The 15015-nt window shown below is 40.9% G+C and overlaps 1 protein-coding gene across 1 annotated transcript; it reads right to left on the reverse strand.

Annotated features, from left to right (window-relative positions):
* Positions 1–805: 805 nt before the first annotated feature.
* LOC118804840 (protein mono-ADP-ribosyltransferase PARP10-like) lies at positions 806–9718 on the reverse strand. Its single transcript, XM_036565463.1, has 5 exons — positions 9690–9718; positions 8052–8224; positions 6403–6645; positions 4491–4721; positions 806–1395 (listed from the first exon to the last, which is right to left on the reverse strand). The coding sequence occupies exons 2-5, from the start codon at positions 8221–8223 to the stop codon at positions 806–808; spliced, it is 1236 nt and encodes a 411-aa protein (XP_036421356.1). The 5' UTR covers position 8224; positions 9690–9718.
* Between the last annotated feature and the right edge of the window lie 5297 nt (positions 9719–15015).

Raw genomic sequence — 15015 nt, forward strand, 5'->3', positions numbered from 1 at the left:
GACTGCTTAATAACATAGAGGTTTTATTTTACTTATATTGGCTGCTTTACTTATTCACTGATCTTTTTGCTTAGGGTGCTGGAAAAGACACAAGTGCGACTGTGTGTCGGTTTTCCTTTTGGAAAAAGGTTCTATATAGCACCAAAAAGAGTTCTATTGTCACGATATCAAGCTTGGTACAGTAGAAGAACCCTTTTCAAAATGGTTCTATATAGAATCATGAACATTCAAAGACCCTTTTGCATGATTAAAGCGTACTTTACGTCACGAAAGCGTTCTTCAGATTGATGGAGAATGTGCTGTAGATGGTTATATCTAGCACCAAAAAGAGTTCTATTGTTACGACATCAAGCTTGTTACAACAGAAGAACCCTTTTCAAAAAGGTTCTATATAGAACCATCCATCATCTAAACCGCTTATCCTTCTGGGTCGCGGTGGGGTGCTGGAGCCTATCCCAGCTGCCATTGGGCGGAAGGCAGGATACACCCTGGACAGGTCGCCAGTCCATCACAGGGCAGACATATATAGAACCATCTACAGCATATTCTTCATGAGTTATTCATAATGCAAAACCCCTTTAATCAAGCAAAGGATTCTTTGAATGTTCATGGTTCTATTCAGAACCATTTTCCTTACTAAAGAACCCTTGTAGAACCATATTTCTTAAGAGTGTATTGGAAACTATTAAACCAATTCCAATTAGAAAGCAAAGCCATTATGCTCTAATCCTGATGGTTTCTAATAGTCCTTTTTCAGCAGGGATGTTCCTGTAAAGCTCAAACCTCACAAACAGATGCTGACTTATTATGGGATGCTCAGTGGCAGACGCACCTGCGAAAAGCCGCAGAGAAACTCCAGAAGTTTGTTTTTGAGCTGTTCGGCTTGAAGTCGGCCGAAGCCTTTAACGTTCACGCTGTCCTGCGCTACAGTGACATCAAAATTAGGATACGTCGGTTTGAGATCATCCAGCAGGTTACTTAAGCCGATCAGCTGGAGTTTGGTGGGGTCAGACACAGGTATCTGGAACTCCACTGGTTCTGTGTCAGACTGAACCATCACTGTTGCATCTTTTTCAGCATCTTCCAATGGAAAAGCTGTTGGAGTTGGAGTAGCAGGACTGGGAGGCTGTTTGGATTTTGGGCTGGAATCTGCATGATGGTGAGCTGTTCTGGGGGGCTGTGATGAGCTGCAGATCAGGAGGTCAGAGAGAGACTCGTTTAAAGACGTGAGAGAGTTAGCGCCAGTCTGGTTCTGGTCATCCGAGAGCTGATTTATCCCATGTGGCGATTTCACAAATGCTTTGTTTCCATCTGCTTCCAAAAAAGGAAAGCATGGTTTTACTAAGAAGTTTGTTTCCCCCAGTTTGTGGGACTTCTGGAGCACACGGTCCACACCTGTTAGACAAATAAACAAAGTAAGAACACTTGAATGGATGTGGTAGAACTGTATTCGTGCGGTAGAACTCAGGTATGGATGTCTGTTACTGTATTAGTGTGTAGAACTCAGGTATGGATGTCTGTGTTACTGTATTAGTGTGTAGAACTCAGGTATGGATGTCTGTGTTACTGTATTAGTGTGTAGAACTCAGGTATGGGTGTCTGTGTTACTGTATTAGTGTGTAGAACTCAGGTATGGATGTCTGTTACTGTATTAGTGTGTAGAACTCAGGTATGGATGTCTGTTACTGTATTAGTGTGTAGAACTCAGGTATGGATGTCTGTCACTGTATTAGTGCAGTAGAACTCAGGTATGGATGTCTGTGTTACTGTATTAGTGCGGTAGAACTCAGGTATGGATGTCTGTTACTGTATTAGTGCAGTAGAACTCAGGTATGGATGTCTGTTACTGTATTAGTGCAGTAGAACTCAGGTATGGATGTCTGTTACTGTATTAGTGTGTAGAACTCAGGTATGGATGTCTGTTACTGTATTAGTGTGTAGAACTCAGGTATGGATGTCTCTGTTACTGTATTAGTGTGTAGAACTCAGGTATGGATGTCTGTTACTGTATTAGTGTGTAGAACTCAGGTATGGATGTCTCTGTTACTGTATTAGTGTGTAGAACTCAGGTATGGATGTCTGTTACTGTATTAGTGCGGTAGAACTCAGGTATGGATGTCTGTGTTACTGTATTAGTGCGGTAGAACTCAGGTATGGATGTCTGTTACTGTATTAGTGCAGTAGAACTCAGGTATGGATGTCTGTTACTGTATTAGTGCAGTAGAACTCAGGTATGGATGTCTGTTACTGTATTAGTGTGTAGAACTCAGGTATGGATGTCTGTTACTGTATTAGTGTGTAGAACTCAGGTATGGATGTCTCTGTTACTGTATTAGTGTGTAGAACTCAGGTATGGATGTCTGTTACTGTATTAGTGCGGTAGAACTCAGGTATGGATGTCTCTGTTACTGTATTAGTGTGTAGAACTCAGGTATGGATGTCTGTTACTGTATTAGTGTGTAGAACTCAGGTATGGATGTCTGTGTTACTGTATTAGTGCGGTAGAACTCAGGTATGGATGTCTGTTACTGTATTAGTGTGTAGAACTCAGGTATGGATGTCTGTGTTACTGTATTAGTGTGTAGAACTCAGGTATGGATGTCTGTGTTACTGTATTAGTGTGTAGAACTCAGGTATGGATGTCTGTGTTACTGTATTAGTGTGTAGAACTCAGGTATGGATGTCTGTTACTGTATTAGTGCGGTAGAACTCAGGTATGGATGTCTGTTACTGTATTAGTGTGTAGAACTCAGGTATGGATGTCTGTGTTACTGTATTAGTGTGTAGAACTCAGGTATGGATGTCTGTGTTACTGTATTAGTGTGTAGAACTCAGGTATGGATGTCTGTGTTACTGTATTAGTGTGGTAGAACTCAGGTATGGATGTCTGTTACTGTATTAGTGCGGTAGAACTCAGGTATGGGTGTCTGTTACTGTATTAGTGCGGTAGAACTCAGGTATGGATGTCTGTGTTACTGTATTAGTGTGGTAGAACTCAGGTATGGATGTCTGTGTTACTGTATTAGTGTGTAGAACTCAGGTATGGGTGTCTGTGTTACTGTATTAGTGCGGTAGAACTCAGGTATGGATGTCTGTGTTACTGTATTAGTGTGGTAGAACTCAGGTATGGATGTCTCTGTTACTGTATTAGTGTGTAGAACTCAGGTATGGATGTCTGTGTTACTGTATTAGTGCGGTAGAACTCAGGTATGGATGTCTGTGTTACTGTATTAGTGTGGTAGAACTCAGGTATGGATGTCTCTGTTACTGTATTAGTGTGTAGAACTCAGGTATGGATGTCTGTTACTGTATTAGTGTGGTAGAACTCAGGTATGGATGTCTGTGTTACTGTATTAGTGTGGTAGAACTCAGGTATGGATGTCTGTTACTGTATTAGTGTGTAGAACTCAGGTATGGATGTCTGTGTTACTGTATTAGTGCGGTAGAACTCAGGTATGGGTGTCTGTTACTGTATTAGTGTGTAGAACTCAGGTATGGATGTCTGTTACTGTATTAGTGTGTAGAACTCAGGTATGGATGTCTGTGTTACTGTATTAGTGCGGTAGAACTCAGGTATGGGTGTCTGTTACTGTATTAGTGTGTAGAACTCAGGTATGGATGTCTGTTACTGTATTAGTGTGGTAGAACTCAGGTATGGATGTCTCTGTTACTGTATTAGTGTGGTAGAACTCAGGTATGGATGTCTGTGTTACTGTATTAGTGTGGTAGAACTCAGGTATGGATGTCTCTGTTACTGTATTAGTGTGTAGAACTCAGGTATGGATGTCTCTGTTACTGTATTAGTGTGTAGAACTCAGGTATGGATGTCTCTGTTACTGTATTAGTGCAGTAGAACTCAGGTATGGATGTCTGTTACTGTATTAGTGTGGTAGAACTCAGGTATGGATGTCTGTTACTGTATTAGTGTGTAGAACTCAGGTATGGATGTCTGTGTTACTGTATTAGTGTGTAGAACTCAGGTATGGATGTCTGTGTTACTGTATTAGTGTGGTAGAACTCAGGTATGGATGTCTGTTACTGTATTAGTGCGGTAGAACTCAGGTATGGATGTCTGTTACTGTATTAGTGTGGTAGAACTCAGGTATGGATGTCTGTTACTGTATTAGTGTGGTAGAACTCAGGTATGGATGTCTGTTACTGTATTAGTGCGGTAGAACTCAGGTATGGATGTCTGTTACTGTATTAGTGTGTAGAACTCAGGTATGGATGTCTGTTACTGTATTAGTGTGGTAGAACTCAGGTATGGATGTCTCTGTTACTGTATTAGTGTGTAGAACTCAGGTATGGATGTCTGTGTTACTGTATTAGTGCGGTAGAACTCAGGTATGGGTGTCTGTTACTGTATTAGTGTGGTAGATTTATTAGTGTGGTAGTTTATTTATTTATACCACACTCTGGCTTTAAAAGTTAAATTATCTGCCCAGTGGCTTTACATATCAAAGTGTACAGAGCTGATATGATTTACTTACATTCTACATCTTTGAAAGTGATCTTGGTGGATCCTCCAGCCGTCCTGCTGATGTCCATCACCTTTCCCTCTCCACCACGACCGCTCTCAAAATACAGTGTCAGCATGTCCTCCCCAACACTGGGGGGCAGATTCTCCACCAAAACAGAGTCTGTGCGTTCCACCTGCTCCAGAGTGATTGTCGCTCCATCCCATTTCTTTTTGGAAGCTTTGCTACAAATCTTCTGAAAATCTGCCAAAGAACATTATCATATTAGAATAGCTTCTGTTTTTTGTACACTGACATTCAGTTTTACGTTGTATATATATATATGTGTATACAATACACACACGCTTATACACACACACACATATAATATATATATACATATATATACATCACTGCTGCTATCATTTGGCAGATGTTCTTATCCAAAGCGACCTACAGTTTGATCATTTTACACAGGTAGGCCAAGGTAGTGTCGGTTGGTATAGTGTAGTGGGTAACACCTATGTGTTCTACACTGTAGACTGGGTTTCAAACCCCTGCCTGGGTAAACACCCTGCACTATACCAATAAGAGTCCTTGGGCAAGACTCCTAACACTACCTTCACCTACCTGTGTAAAATGATCACATTGTAAGTCGCTCTGGATAAGAGCATCTGATAAATGGTGTAAATGTAAAGGAGTCTTGGCCAGTGACTCTTGCTGGTGTAGGGTGCTTGCCACTATACACACACACACACATTTTCTAAACCGCTTATCCTTCTGGGTCGTGGGGGGAGCTGGAGCCTATCCCAGTGGTCATTGGGCAGAAGGCAGGAAACACCCTGGACAGCCCATTGCAGAGCAGACAGACAGACACATATATACATGTATCCACACACACAGAAAGGACCCTGGCTGCCCAGCTGGGGAATCGAACCCAGGCCCTTCTCGCTGTGAGGCGACAGTGCTACCCACATATATATAGCACCTCTCAAAATCTTGTGAATGAAAGAGTATTAGTGTGTTTTCACACCTGGACTCAGACCAGTGAGTCAGGGTTTTCTAAATGCTGATGTGATGTGAACTCAGACCCTCTAAACCCCACGTCCCTATTCCTAATGGTTTATAATATTAGACTGTTTCGCTGCACTCCAGTCCCCAGCATGCACTGCAACATTATATGTGCTCTGACTCTCCTACGCCAACACCAATCTATGGGACGGAGGTTACACCTCAATTCTACTCAAATCTATGCAATTCCACACCAGTCGTATCACCAAACGCACCAGCTGTATTTCAGCTGCAGTTCAACCAAAATAAACACCTAAATTCAGTGCAGCAGCTCAGAAACTGAGCCCAAGTCTTAATGAACTCGCAGTAAAGAAAGGCTGTCAGGGGTCTTCAAACAGATAGGTAGGTTTAAAAGACTGAGCACTGGGGTATTTAAATTTTGAATATTAATATTTTGTAATATTTCAAGGTCTACTTCTACAAGTGCCTGTATTTTACTGCTGAGGTTTTTGCATATTTTGAATAAACAATGGCCAGTTGTTCCTGTTGCAGCACAACACTAATTAAAAATGATACTTTTTTTCTCTGGCCCACAGATGTGTTGAATTTTTTAATATGGCCCTTTAGTGTATGAAGGGAATGGTTCTATTTAGAACCATGAGTTCTACAAAGAACCATTTCATGCTTAAACTACTTCTTGGGATAACATAGCATAAGCTTGTACCAATAATAGCTTCAAAAAGGTTCTATACAGAACCATACACAAGACATTATCCATCAGTATAAAGAACCATTACACCATTTTTTTTCTTTAATTATGCAAAGGGTTCTTTGAGTGTTCATGGTTCTACATAGAACCATTTTTTTTTCTAAAGAGCCCTTGAAGAACCATCTTTTTAAGTGTGTAGATATGAAAACACTCCCAGTGCCTCACCCTGAGAAAGAGGTGTGTGGAGGTTTATCAGGACCAGGTCTTTTCCAGCTGAGGGGTACAGAGTGTAATCATCAGAGTTGATTCCCATCAGGTTCTCCACGTACAGCTCCACCAACTCCAGGCTGGTGCTGGAGGAGAGCCCCCGCAGCAGAAACTTCCCACGATCCTTTGGGGGTTTCCTCCGCACTATCAGTTCGGCATCACTGAGCTTGTGGGAGCCTTTAGATACGACTCTCGCAGCCACTAGTGATGAAAAACAAAAGCTTTTACTGCCGTAATCATTACAGACAGATACAGCGCTGTGCAAAAGTCAGAGACCACAAATCATTCATTTAATTTCCAGTCAAAACAGCCACTGAGTACAAGTCATTCACTTCTGAGGAGATTAGATATAAGATGATCCACTAGCATAAGGAAAGAGAAAGTCAAAGGAAAATAAAAAGTGATTAGAAACTACAGAGGAAATGACGCCCCTAACAACCACCTGGAAGACCTAGTAGACACCAAAACTACCCCATCAGATAAACAGCACTTAAAGCTTTCATCTTTGAGAGAGAGGAGAAAATCAAGCTGCTTCAGATCTGAAAACATCCACAGGTGTGTGCTGGATGGATGTATAGGTAGATAGATAGATAGACAGACAGACAGACAGACAGACAGATAGATAGATAGACAGACAGATCTACAGACCGACAGACAGAGGGACAGATAGATAGATAGATAGATAGATAGATAGATAGATAGATAGATAGATAGATAGACAGAGGGACAGATAGACAGATAGATAAATAGATAGATAGATAGACAGATAGATAGATAGATAGACAGAGGGACAGATAGATAGATAGACAGACAGATCTACAGACCGACAGACAGAGGGACAGATAGACAGATAGATAAATAGATAGATAGATAGACAGATAGATAGATAGATAGACAGAGGGACAGATAGATAGATAGACAGATGGACAGATAGATAGATAGATAGATAGATAGACAGACAGACAGAGGGACAGATAGATAGATAGATAGATAGATAGACAGACAGACAGAGGGACAGATAGATAGATAGATAGATAGATAGATAGATAGATAGATAGATAGATAGATAGACAGACAGACAGAGGGACAGATAGATAGATAGATAGATAGATAGATAGACAGATAGATAGATAGACAGAGGGACAGATAGATAGATAGATAGATAGATAGATAGATAGATAGATAGATAGATAGACAGAGGGACAGATAGATAGATAGATAGATAGATAGATAGATAGATAGATAGATAGACAGACAGAGGGACAGATAGATAGATAGATAGATAGATAGATAGATAGATAGATAGAGTCTCATATTCTGTATGAAATCAGATGTATGGTGGGTTATAGGTTTAATTTATATAGTGCTATTTTAGAACTGTTCCCCTCACTAAAGATGAAAGTACAGACTCAGACCTGCCCAAACAGAATGTGAACTGAATATAAATGTTGATTTATTGCTACATCATTAATGTGTAATTACATAATTACATTTGAATAGCTGAGCAAAATTCTCAGACACCCCTTATTTTTCCTAAATCAAATCATGAAATTGAGATGCTGTTTCAGATCAAACTCTAAATTTCATCACAGAGCTGATTTTCTCACCCTCAGGCTGTTCGAACACTAGCAGAGCTCTGTCTCCACTCCGCTCCACAGAAATGACGGTTCCTCCTTCAGAGCGTTTGCTCTCGAAGTAAAGCAGCAGCAGATCGTCGTCCACATGATCAGGGATCTCCAAAACCTCCACACTCCTCTCCTCCAGGTTATCATCAGCCATCCTGACCGTCAGGACACACTGCATTTAGTGAGGCTTTTCCACAGTTCACCTGTAAACGCTCTCACTCTGTAGAAATGCTTCCTTAACCTGGCAAACAGTTTCACTGAATACCCAAAACCTGCTTCCCAACGATGAAATGACACTTTAAATTAAGACACCAGTGAGATTTATTACTGATTCCTTTCATATGTGAATCCTAAAATGTTACAGAGGCTGTGGAGGCTGCTATTAAAGCACAATCTCCAGGAATAAACACAAACACATTCTGTCAGTAATGGTATTAATATGTGATTAATGGAATAACGATTGCTCAGATTTGATTCTCAGTTCTGAAGAACAGAAACTGAAACCACCCACTTGTCTGTTCACAAGTCTTGAACTGGCTTCTTACTGGAATTTTCAGTTCCACCTTAAATAGTGCAGCATGTTGGAAATTTCTATTCCACCTTAAATGGTGCAGCATTTTTTCCCTCTCCACCTTAAATGGTGGCTTGAACCTGTTTTTTATTAGAATTTTCCATTCCACCTTAAATGGTGTTGCATTTTTTCCCTCTCCACCTTAAATGGTGCAGCATTTTTTCCCTCTCCACCTTAAATGTGGCTTGAACTGTTTTTTTTTTATTAGAATTTTCCATTCCACCTTAAATGGTGTTGCATTTTTTTCCTCTCTGCCTTAAATGGTGGCTTGAACTGGCTTCTTACTGGAATTTTCAGTTCCACCTTAAATAGTGCAGCATTTTGGAAATTTCTATTCCACCTTAAATGGTGCAGGATTTTTTCCCTCTCCACCTTAAATGGTGGCTTGAACCTGTTTTTTATTAGAATTTTCCATTCCACCTTAAATGGTGTTGCATTTTTTCCCTCTCCACCTTAAATGGTGCAGCATTTTTTCCCTCTCCACCTTAAATGGTGGCTTGAACTGTTTTTTTATTAGAATTTTCCATTCCACCTTAAATGGTGTACCATTTTTTCCTCTCCATCTTAAATGGTGGCTTGAACCGGCTTCTTATTGGAATCTTCTGTTCCACCTTAAATGGCGCAGTATTTACATTCTGGCGCCATGGTAACTGCTGCAACATTTAAGGCGGAATGGAAAATTCCAATACAAAGCCAGTTCAAGCCACCATTTAAGGTGGACCATGAAAAAAGCTGCTCCATTTAAGGTGGAACAGAAAATTCCAATAAGAAGCCAACCTCAGTTTCTGATTCTTTGGCAGAACCAGTGTTTGTGGAGCTTCTCAGACTTGTTACTGGCTCTATCAGGAAAAACTAAAGTGAACTAAGGAATGAAAGCGTCAGTAAACGAGGGCTATCAGGAAATTTCAATGAAGTCATCTCATGTGTAACCATTAGATTAGCATAACTGAATGTGGTGTCCATCAGAAGTGGACAGAAGGCAGCACGGTCTGTACACACTGTAAATATCCGCAAAGTTTCAGTCCGTAGATCCAGTTTTCTACACTCACCTGAAGTCTGTGGGCTTGTTGGAGCGGAGCTGAGCTGAGTGTTAGTGAAGGTGAGGGCAGAGCAGCCGGTTATCCGGGGGAGGAGCTGCTGCAAACCGTGAGCCATGACACGTTCACAGGTGCAGCTAGAACCTTCGAGTGGGGTGGCCAGGTAAGACCCAGGGGCCATATTACAGAAAATTCTTAAGTCTGAGATCATATCTTATTTGCTCTGTTGTCATAGTAACTTCAGTTAAGACTGAGTTTAGGACAGAAGCCATTACAGAACAACAGTTATTAAGTCTGTAATCTTCTCTTATTTCCAGATAAGAAAACATCCAAAGTTGCCAAAATACCCTAAATATAGTTAAGCTGTCTTAACTTCTGTTTAACTGTCTGTTTCTATTGTTTTATGCAGTGAGAGCAGCTCAGTTCACTGTAACCAGCAGAATGAAGCCACATTTATCTACACTGAAAACGGAGCTTTGACTGAGTTTTTTAATTTAAACAGCGTTTTTAAAGATCTCAGACGCTGCAGACTCGATCTCCACCGCCCCTCTGATCACCTTCGTGTGTTAATGTTGATGATGAAATATTACAGTGACGGTGGTGAATAATGAGGAGACGGAGCTGAACGTGTGTCTGTTTATTAGGAGGAGTAACGTTAGCGCGCTCGGCTAAAGCGTCTGGGAAATGGAGACTGAAACTGAGAGAGGCGAGGCTCTGATAAACAGCAGGGGGCGCTCTCACAATATTATTAACTTTTAGTTAATAATTAGCTTTAGTTTTATTTGACCTTTTTTACCTCGGTAATGGTAGCTAACGTTAGCTGTCTGGCTAACTAACTTGATTACGTGTTCACGTTTCAGCTGTGTGCGTATGGTCGGTTGCTAGGAAACAGACATTGTTGGCTTCAGTCGCGAAAGTTAAGATTTCCTAACTTGAGATCAGATAAGATGCTGTGAGATAAGATCAGATTTGCTTCTGTCATATGAATTTGTGAACAATCTTATCTTGACCTGTCAGATCTTAAGTTAGGACAAGATGATGGGACGTTTCCAGGGGCCGTATTACAGAAACTTCCCATATTTTTGTCTTAACTTCAGATCTGACGGGTCAAGATAAGATTGTTCACAAATTCGTATATAATGGTGAGAATTTTTAGGCACCTCACGATTCGATTCGATTACGATTCAGAGGCTGCGATGCGATTATAAAACGATTATCGATGCATCTTTTTTTCTATACAGCATTTCTATTTTCTCACTGTCTGAGGACTTGGTAATGTTAAAGCTAAGTTTCTGTAATGATCCATAATGAATTTACTTCCAATATCTTTTATTAATAAGTCAAATGGAAGTGATGTGGCAAGTGAACTAGAAGACTCTCATTCACTGCTCTTGTTTGGAGAAGCTGCTGCCACTCATCTGCGATAAAATGCGCAGTTACGGTGAAATAAGGTCCAGTGGCAGTGGATGACCACGCAGCGCGTTACAGCCGTCCTGCCAGTTTTCTTTAGTGATTTTATCACTTCGGTTTTGGTCTCGTTGTAGAGGCGGTCGCTGTGTCAGTAAAGTATCTTCGAAACGGGTCGTGTGCAACATAACGACTGAGAATTGGCGTGCAGACTGCAGGTCACATAGCAACGATGCGGTATTCACATTTATGAGCAGCGCAGTTGGTTTCCTGGTACGTGAATCTGCAATGAGAGACAGTCACACACTAAAAAGTGGCGAAGCTGAAGTCGCTTCTCTTTCGAATTCTCCCGTTCCACCTTAAATGGTGCCGCATTTACATTCGGCACCTCAGTCAGAAAGGTGGAACGGAAAAATTCGAACAAGAAGCTGGAGAATAAGAAGCGACTTCAGCCTCGGAAAACAGCCGAACACTGAGACATTTTACAATAAGCTGCTCTACTTCTGAGGAAAAGTTTTCTGGCGGAGATGGGAGGAAAGCGGCTATAGCTGAAGCTTAAAGCAGAGCAAAGTAAATCTGTGCTCTCGTTTATACTGTTTAGCCTAAACTAGGACATTAACCCATACTGAGACATACTGGACATAAATGTTGTGGCTCCCAAGGTGGTTTGATTTTTGTTGAAAGGACAAAATGGCTCTTCTTATCATTTGTGTTGTGACTCCTGACCTAACCTGGCTTTAATGCAGAGGGAGCCGGTCGGATTTCTCACTCATCCATGTGTGTTTCTGTTGTGTGCCGCCACAGACTGTCCGGGCGCTGCACTTCCGCACTCCCAAGTTCCGCCTTTTGCGTTCCGTCAACGTTCCATTATACATTAAATATTTTTGATTTTTGACATTTATGAATCGATTCAGAATCGTTCACGTCCGCATCGCGATGCATCTAAGAATCGATTTTTTCCCGCACCCCTATTCGTATAACAGAAACAAATCTGGGGCCGTATTACAGAGAATCCTTAAATCTGAGATCTGCTTTGTTGTCATGGCAACTTCAGTTAAGACTGAGTTTAGGACAGAAGCCATTACAGAACAACAGCTCTTCCAAAGTTGCCATAGTATCCTAATTATTTTCCAAACTGTAAGACAAACCCAGAGCGTCTGAACTTATCTGGAGTTGATGATGAGATTATGAAGTTAGGAACTGTTATTCTGGAATAGCCACTGTCCGAAATTCAGTCCATGCTGAAGTCGTCATGGTGACTAAGCAGATAAGGTTTCAGACTTAAGACGGTTCTGTAACACGGCCCCAGATTTCCACCATAAAGCATAATTGATGCTTTATTAATGATGTATGACTGATGATGGCCGGCTGTCTCTTTCCATAACTGGGGTGGTCAGAAGGGCACTGGCCACTCATGGCCGCCCCTTGGCTACCCCTCTGGGCACATTTACATATTAACTTGGTTTCTAATATTTCTAATATTTCTAATATTATGAAAGCAATCAGTACAAACGCTACACTTTGAGACATGCTGTGTTCAGGTTTGCAGCTACACACTTCCACACTACAGCACCCAGACACTTTCCCCACTTTACGAAAGGAATTGGCTAAAAGGGGAAGCCCACCAACTTATCAAAGTTTCTATTTGAACCCAAGGCATCACTTGAGATAATAATAATCTCAATATATGCATAATCATCACTTATAGGGTGCTTTCCATCAGTGGCGTAACTAGGATCTCATGGGCCCCAGTGCAAAAAAATATGAATGGGTCCCCCATATGAAAATTACTTTCAATTAAAAAAAATTACATGTAATATGTTTGATTTTTTCTGTTGTGTCTCAAATGAGTAGATGCACTCAAGCCATCCACCCATCAGCATCTAATGTTTGATGTTAGATGTTCCTGTGGCTGACTGGCTTTCCTATAAAAAAAGCTTATCAAAGATATCTCATTTATCACTAATTAGCACCCCACCCACAAATATTCACAGGGTTGCTGATAATAATAATAACTCTTATTGTACTTGTTTGTATTTGCGCTGAAATTTCCTTCACTTTACTGTAATGTTCATCTTTCTCTCCACTATAAAACACTTTGAGATCTTCTAACTAAAATCTAACATTTGATATTTCAGTTTGCCCGTACATCCATCAGCACGACCACAAGTAACTGTAAGAGAGAACTTGTAGAGAGGAGATTTTCCACTCTGTAATGTCTCCTGGGTTTCTTAAACACTAGAGGGCGCTGCCGATCCTGTCCAAAATGAATGGGTTAAGATGGAGCATTTGAGCAAAATCATAGTTTAAAAATGCTTAAAGATTTTTAATATAAACAAATTTACTTAGTTCCTGAACACAGAACAACATAAAACATTTTAACACTGCTGTTATATTTTAAGAGCTCTTAAACTCGAGTTATAGGAGTTTAAAACGGCGCCTCATGTACGTTGATAACATCAGTGAGCGCGAACAGCCAATGAGCTGCTCCGCTCGCCAACCAATCAGCCTTCAGAAGCAGTAATGTTAACGTCCTGCTGCCCAAAACCTGTTTACTGTAGAAAAAGGAAACATACAGGTGAGTTTTCTTTGCTTTTTTACTGAAATCCATCCTTCTACTGTCTAAAATTAAAGGAAAGTTCTGGTTCAGTGATTAGAAACTATTTTAACTTTTCGTTTTTAGCCGTTGAGCTCCATTCACTCCCATTCATTGAGGACTCACTCGTGGGTGCCCTCTGCTGTTTAGCGGTCCTGTTTTTAATATAATGGGGGAAATAGGAAGTGGCCAGACTCCTCATAAATCAGCTCTGACTGTAATATCACTACACTACATCACCATCAAAAGTACTTTAGCCTCCTCCAGTGGCCACTGCGGTACAGGCTGAGGCTGTAACTGCTACACCGTTTAAGGTAGAACAGACAATTAGAAGCAGCTGCAGGCAAACAGGAAGCAAACTTCAGCCTCGTCTCAAAACCTACAAACCTAACAGATCTCAAAGATCACCCAGGACCAGTCAGCAGACCAGGCCTAGACTTAACACCATGGAGTGTAACTGGCGAGGCAGCGTTCGGCCCCAGATCTCCGCTCCAGTTTTGTCCATCTTTAAGTCTGGACTAGAGACACTTGCCTTTGATATTTAAGCTTCTTCTGTCACAACTTGACACTAATCTAAGGTTGAGTCTCAAAGTGCTCCTATTTTGCACTTCACAGGCCAAGAAACTACAGCTTCCACACCCAAACAGTGCTGGGAATGTTATACGGATCATTCTGCTGAAATCAGAGCTGGAACACATTTGGGACTTTTAACTAAACTTGGACTTCAGACTAAAACCCTTTTGAGAAAATTGAACAGCCAGTCATAACTGTACCCAAACTTTACCAGATGTTTCAGTCGTGACTATTTTAACTCATTTTGAGCTCAGAAACTCAGCCAGTACATGACCAGTAAACACAGCTTCGAACAGCTGTTCACACAGAAAATCAGAATATATTTTTTATTAAAACACTAAAAAGTACTTAAATGGAAAAAAAGATCATCCTTAATGTTCCACACTGATTTTCAGACTTTGGGACACATTTAAGTCAAAACAATGGGATCTAACTGCTCACCATGTGGCCATGAGGGACAGGGATGCAGCCTCACTCCCTGCTCTAAAATGCAGGGGCGTTGCTAAAATAAGTCCTACAGACTGGGGCCGTGTCTTATTTTCACAAGTGTAAATTTAGGGGTTAGGGTTTGGGACAAACACCTACCAACAGAAAGAACCCTATAAATGATGATTTTGTATATATTTAGCTTTTTAATATCTCTATTAATGAGTTTAAATAACAATCTTTGTATATATCTAATGTCTGAATCCTTAAAGCAACACTATGTAAGATTTGGGGATTTGGAGCCCTCTCTGGTGGAAATATGCAATTGCACGCAAT

The sequence above is a fragment of the Colossoma macropomum genome, unplaced genomic scaffold (genome assembly GCF_904425465.1).
Source record: "Colossoma macropomum unplaced genomic scaffold, Colossoma_macropomum, whole genome shotgun sequence".
In the NCBI taxonomy this organism is placed as follows: Eukaryota; Metazoa; Chordata; class Actinopteri; order Characiformes; family Serrasalmidae; genus Colossoma; species Colossoma macropomum.

Coding starts and splice junctions, on each gene's coding strand:
- LOC118804840 (XM_036565463.1), bottom strand. CDS start 8,223: ATGGCTGATGATAACCTGGAGGAGAGGAGTGTGGAGGTTTTGGAGATC. Junction 4,722..6,402: donor CCACACACCTCTTTCTCAGG/GTGAGGCACTGG, acceptor GTTCTTTGGCAG/ATTTTCAGAAGATTTGTAGC. Junction 1,396..4,490: donor CACTTTCAAAGATGTAGAAT/GTAAGTAAATCA, acceptor TTTGTCTAACAG/GTGTGGACCGTGTGCTCCAG.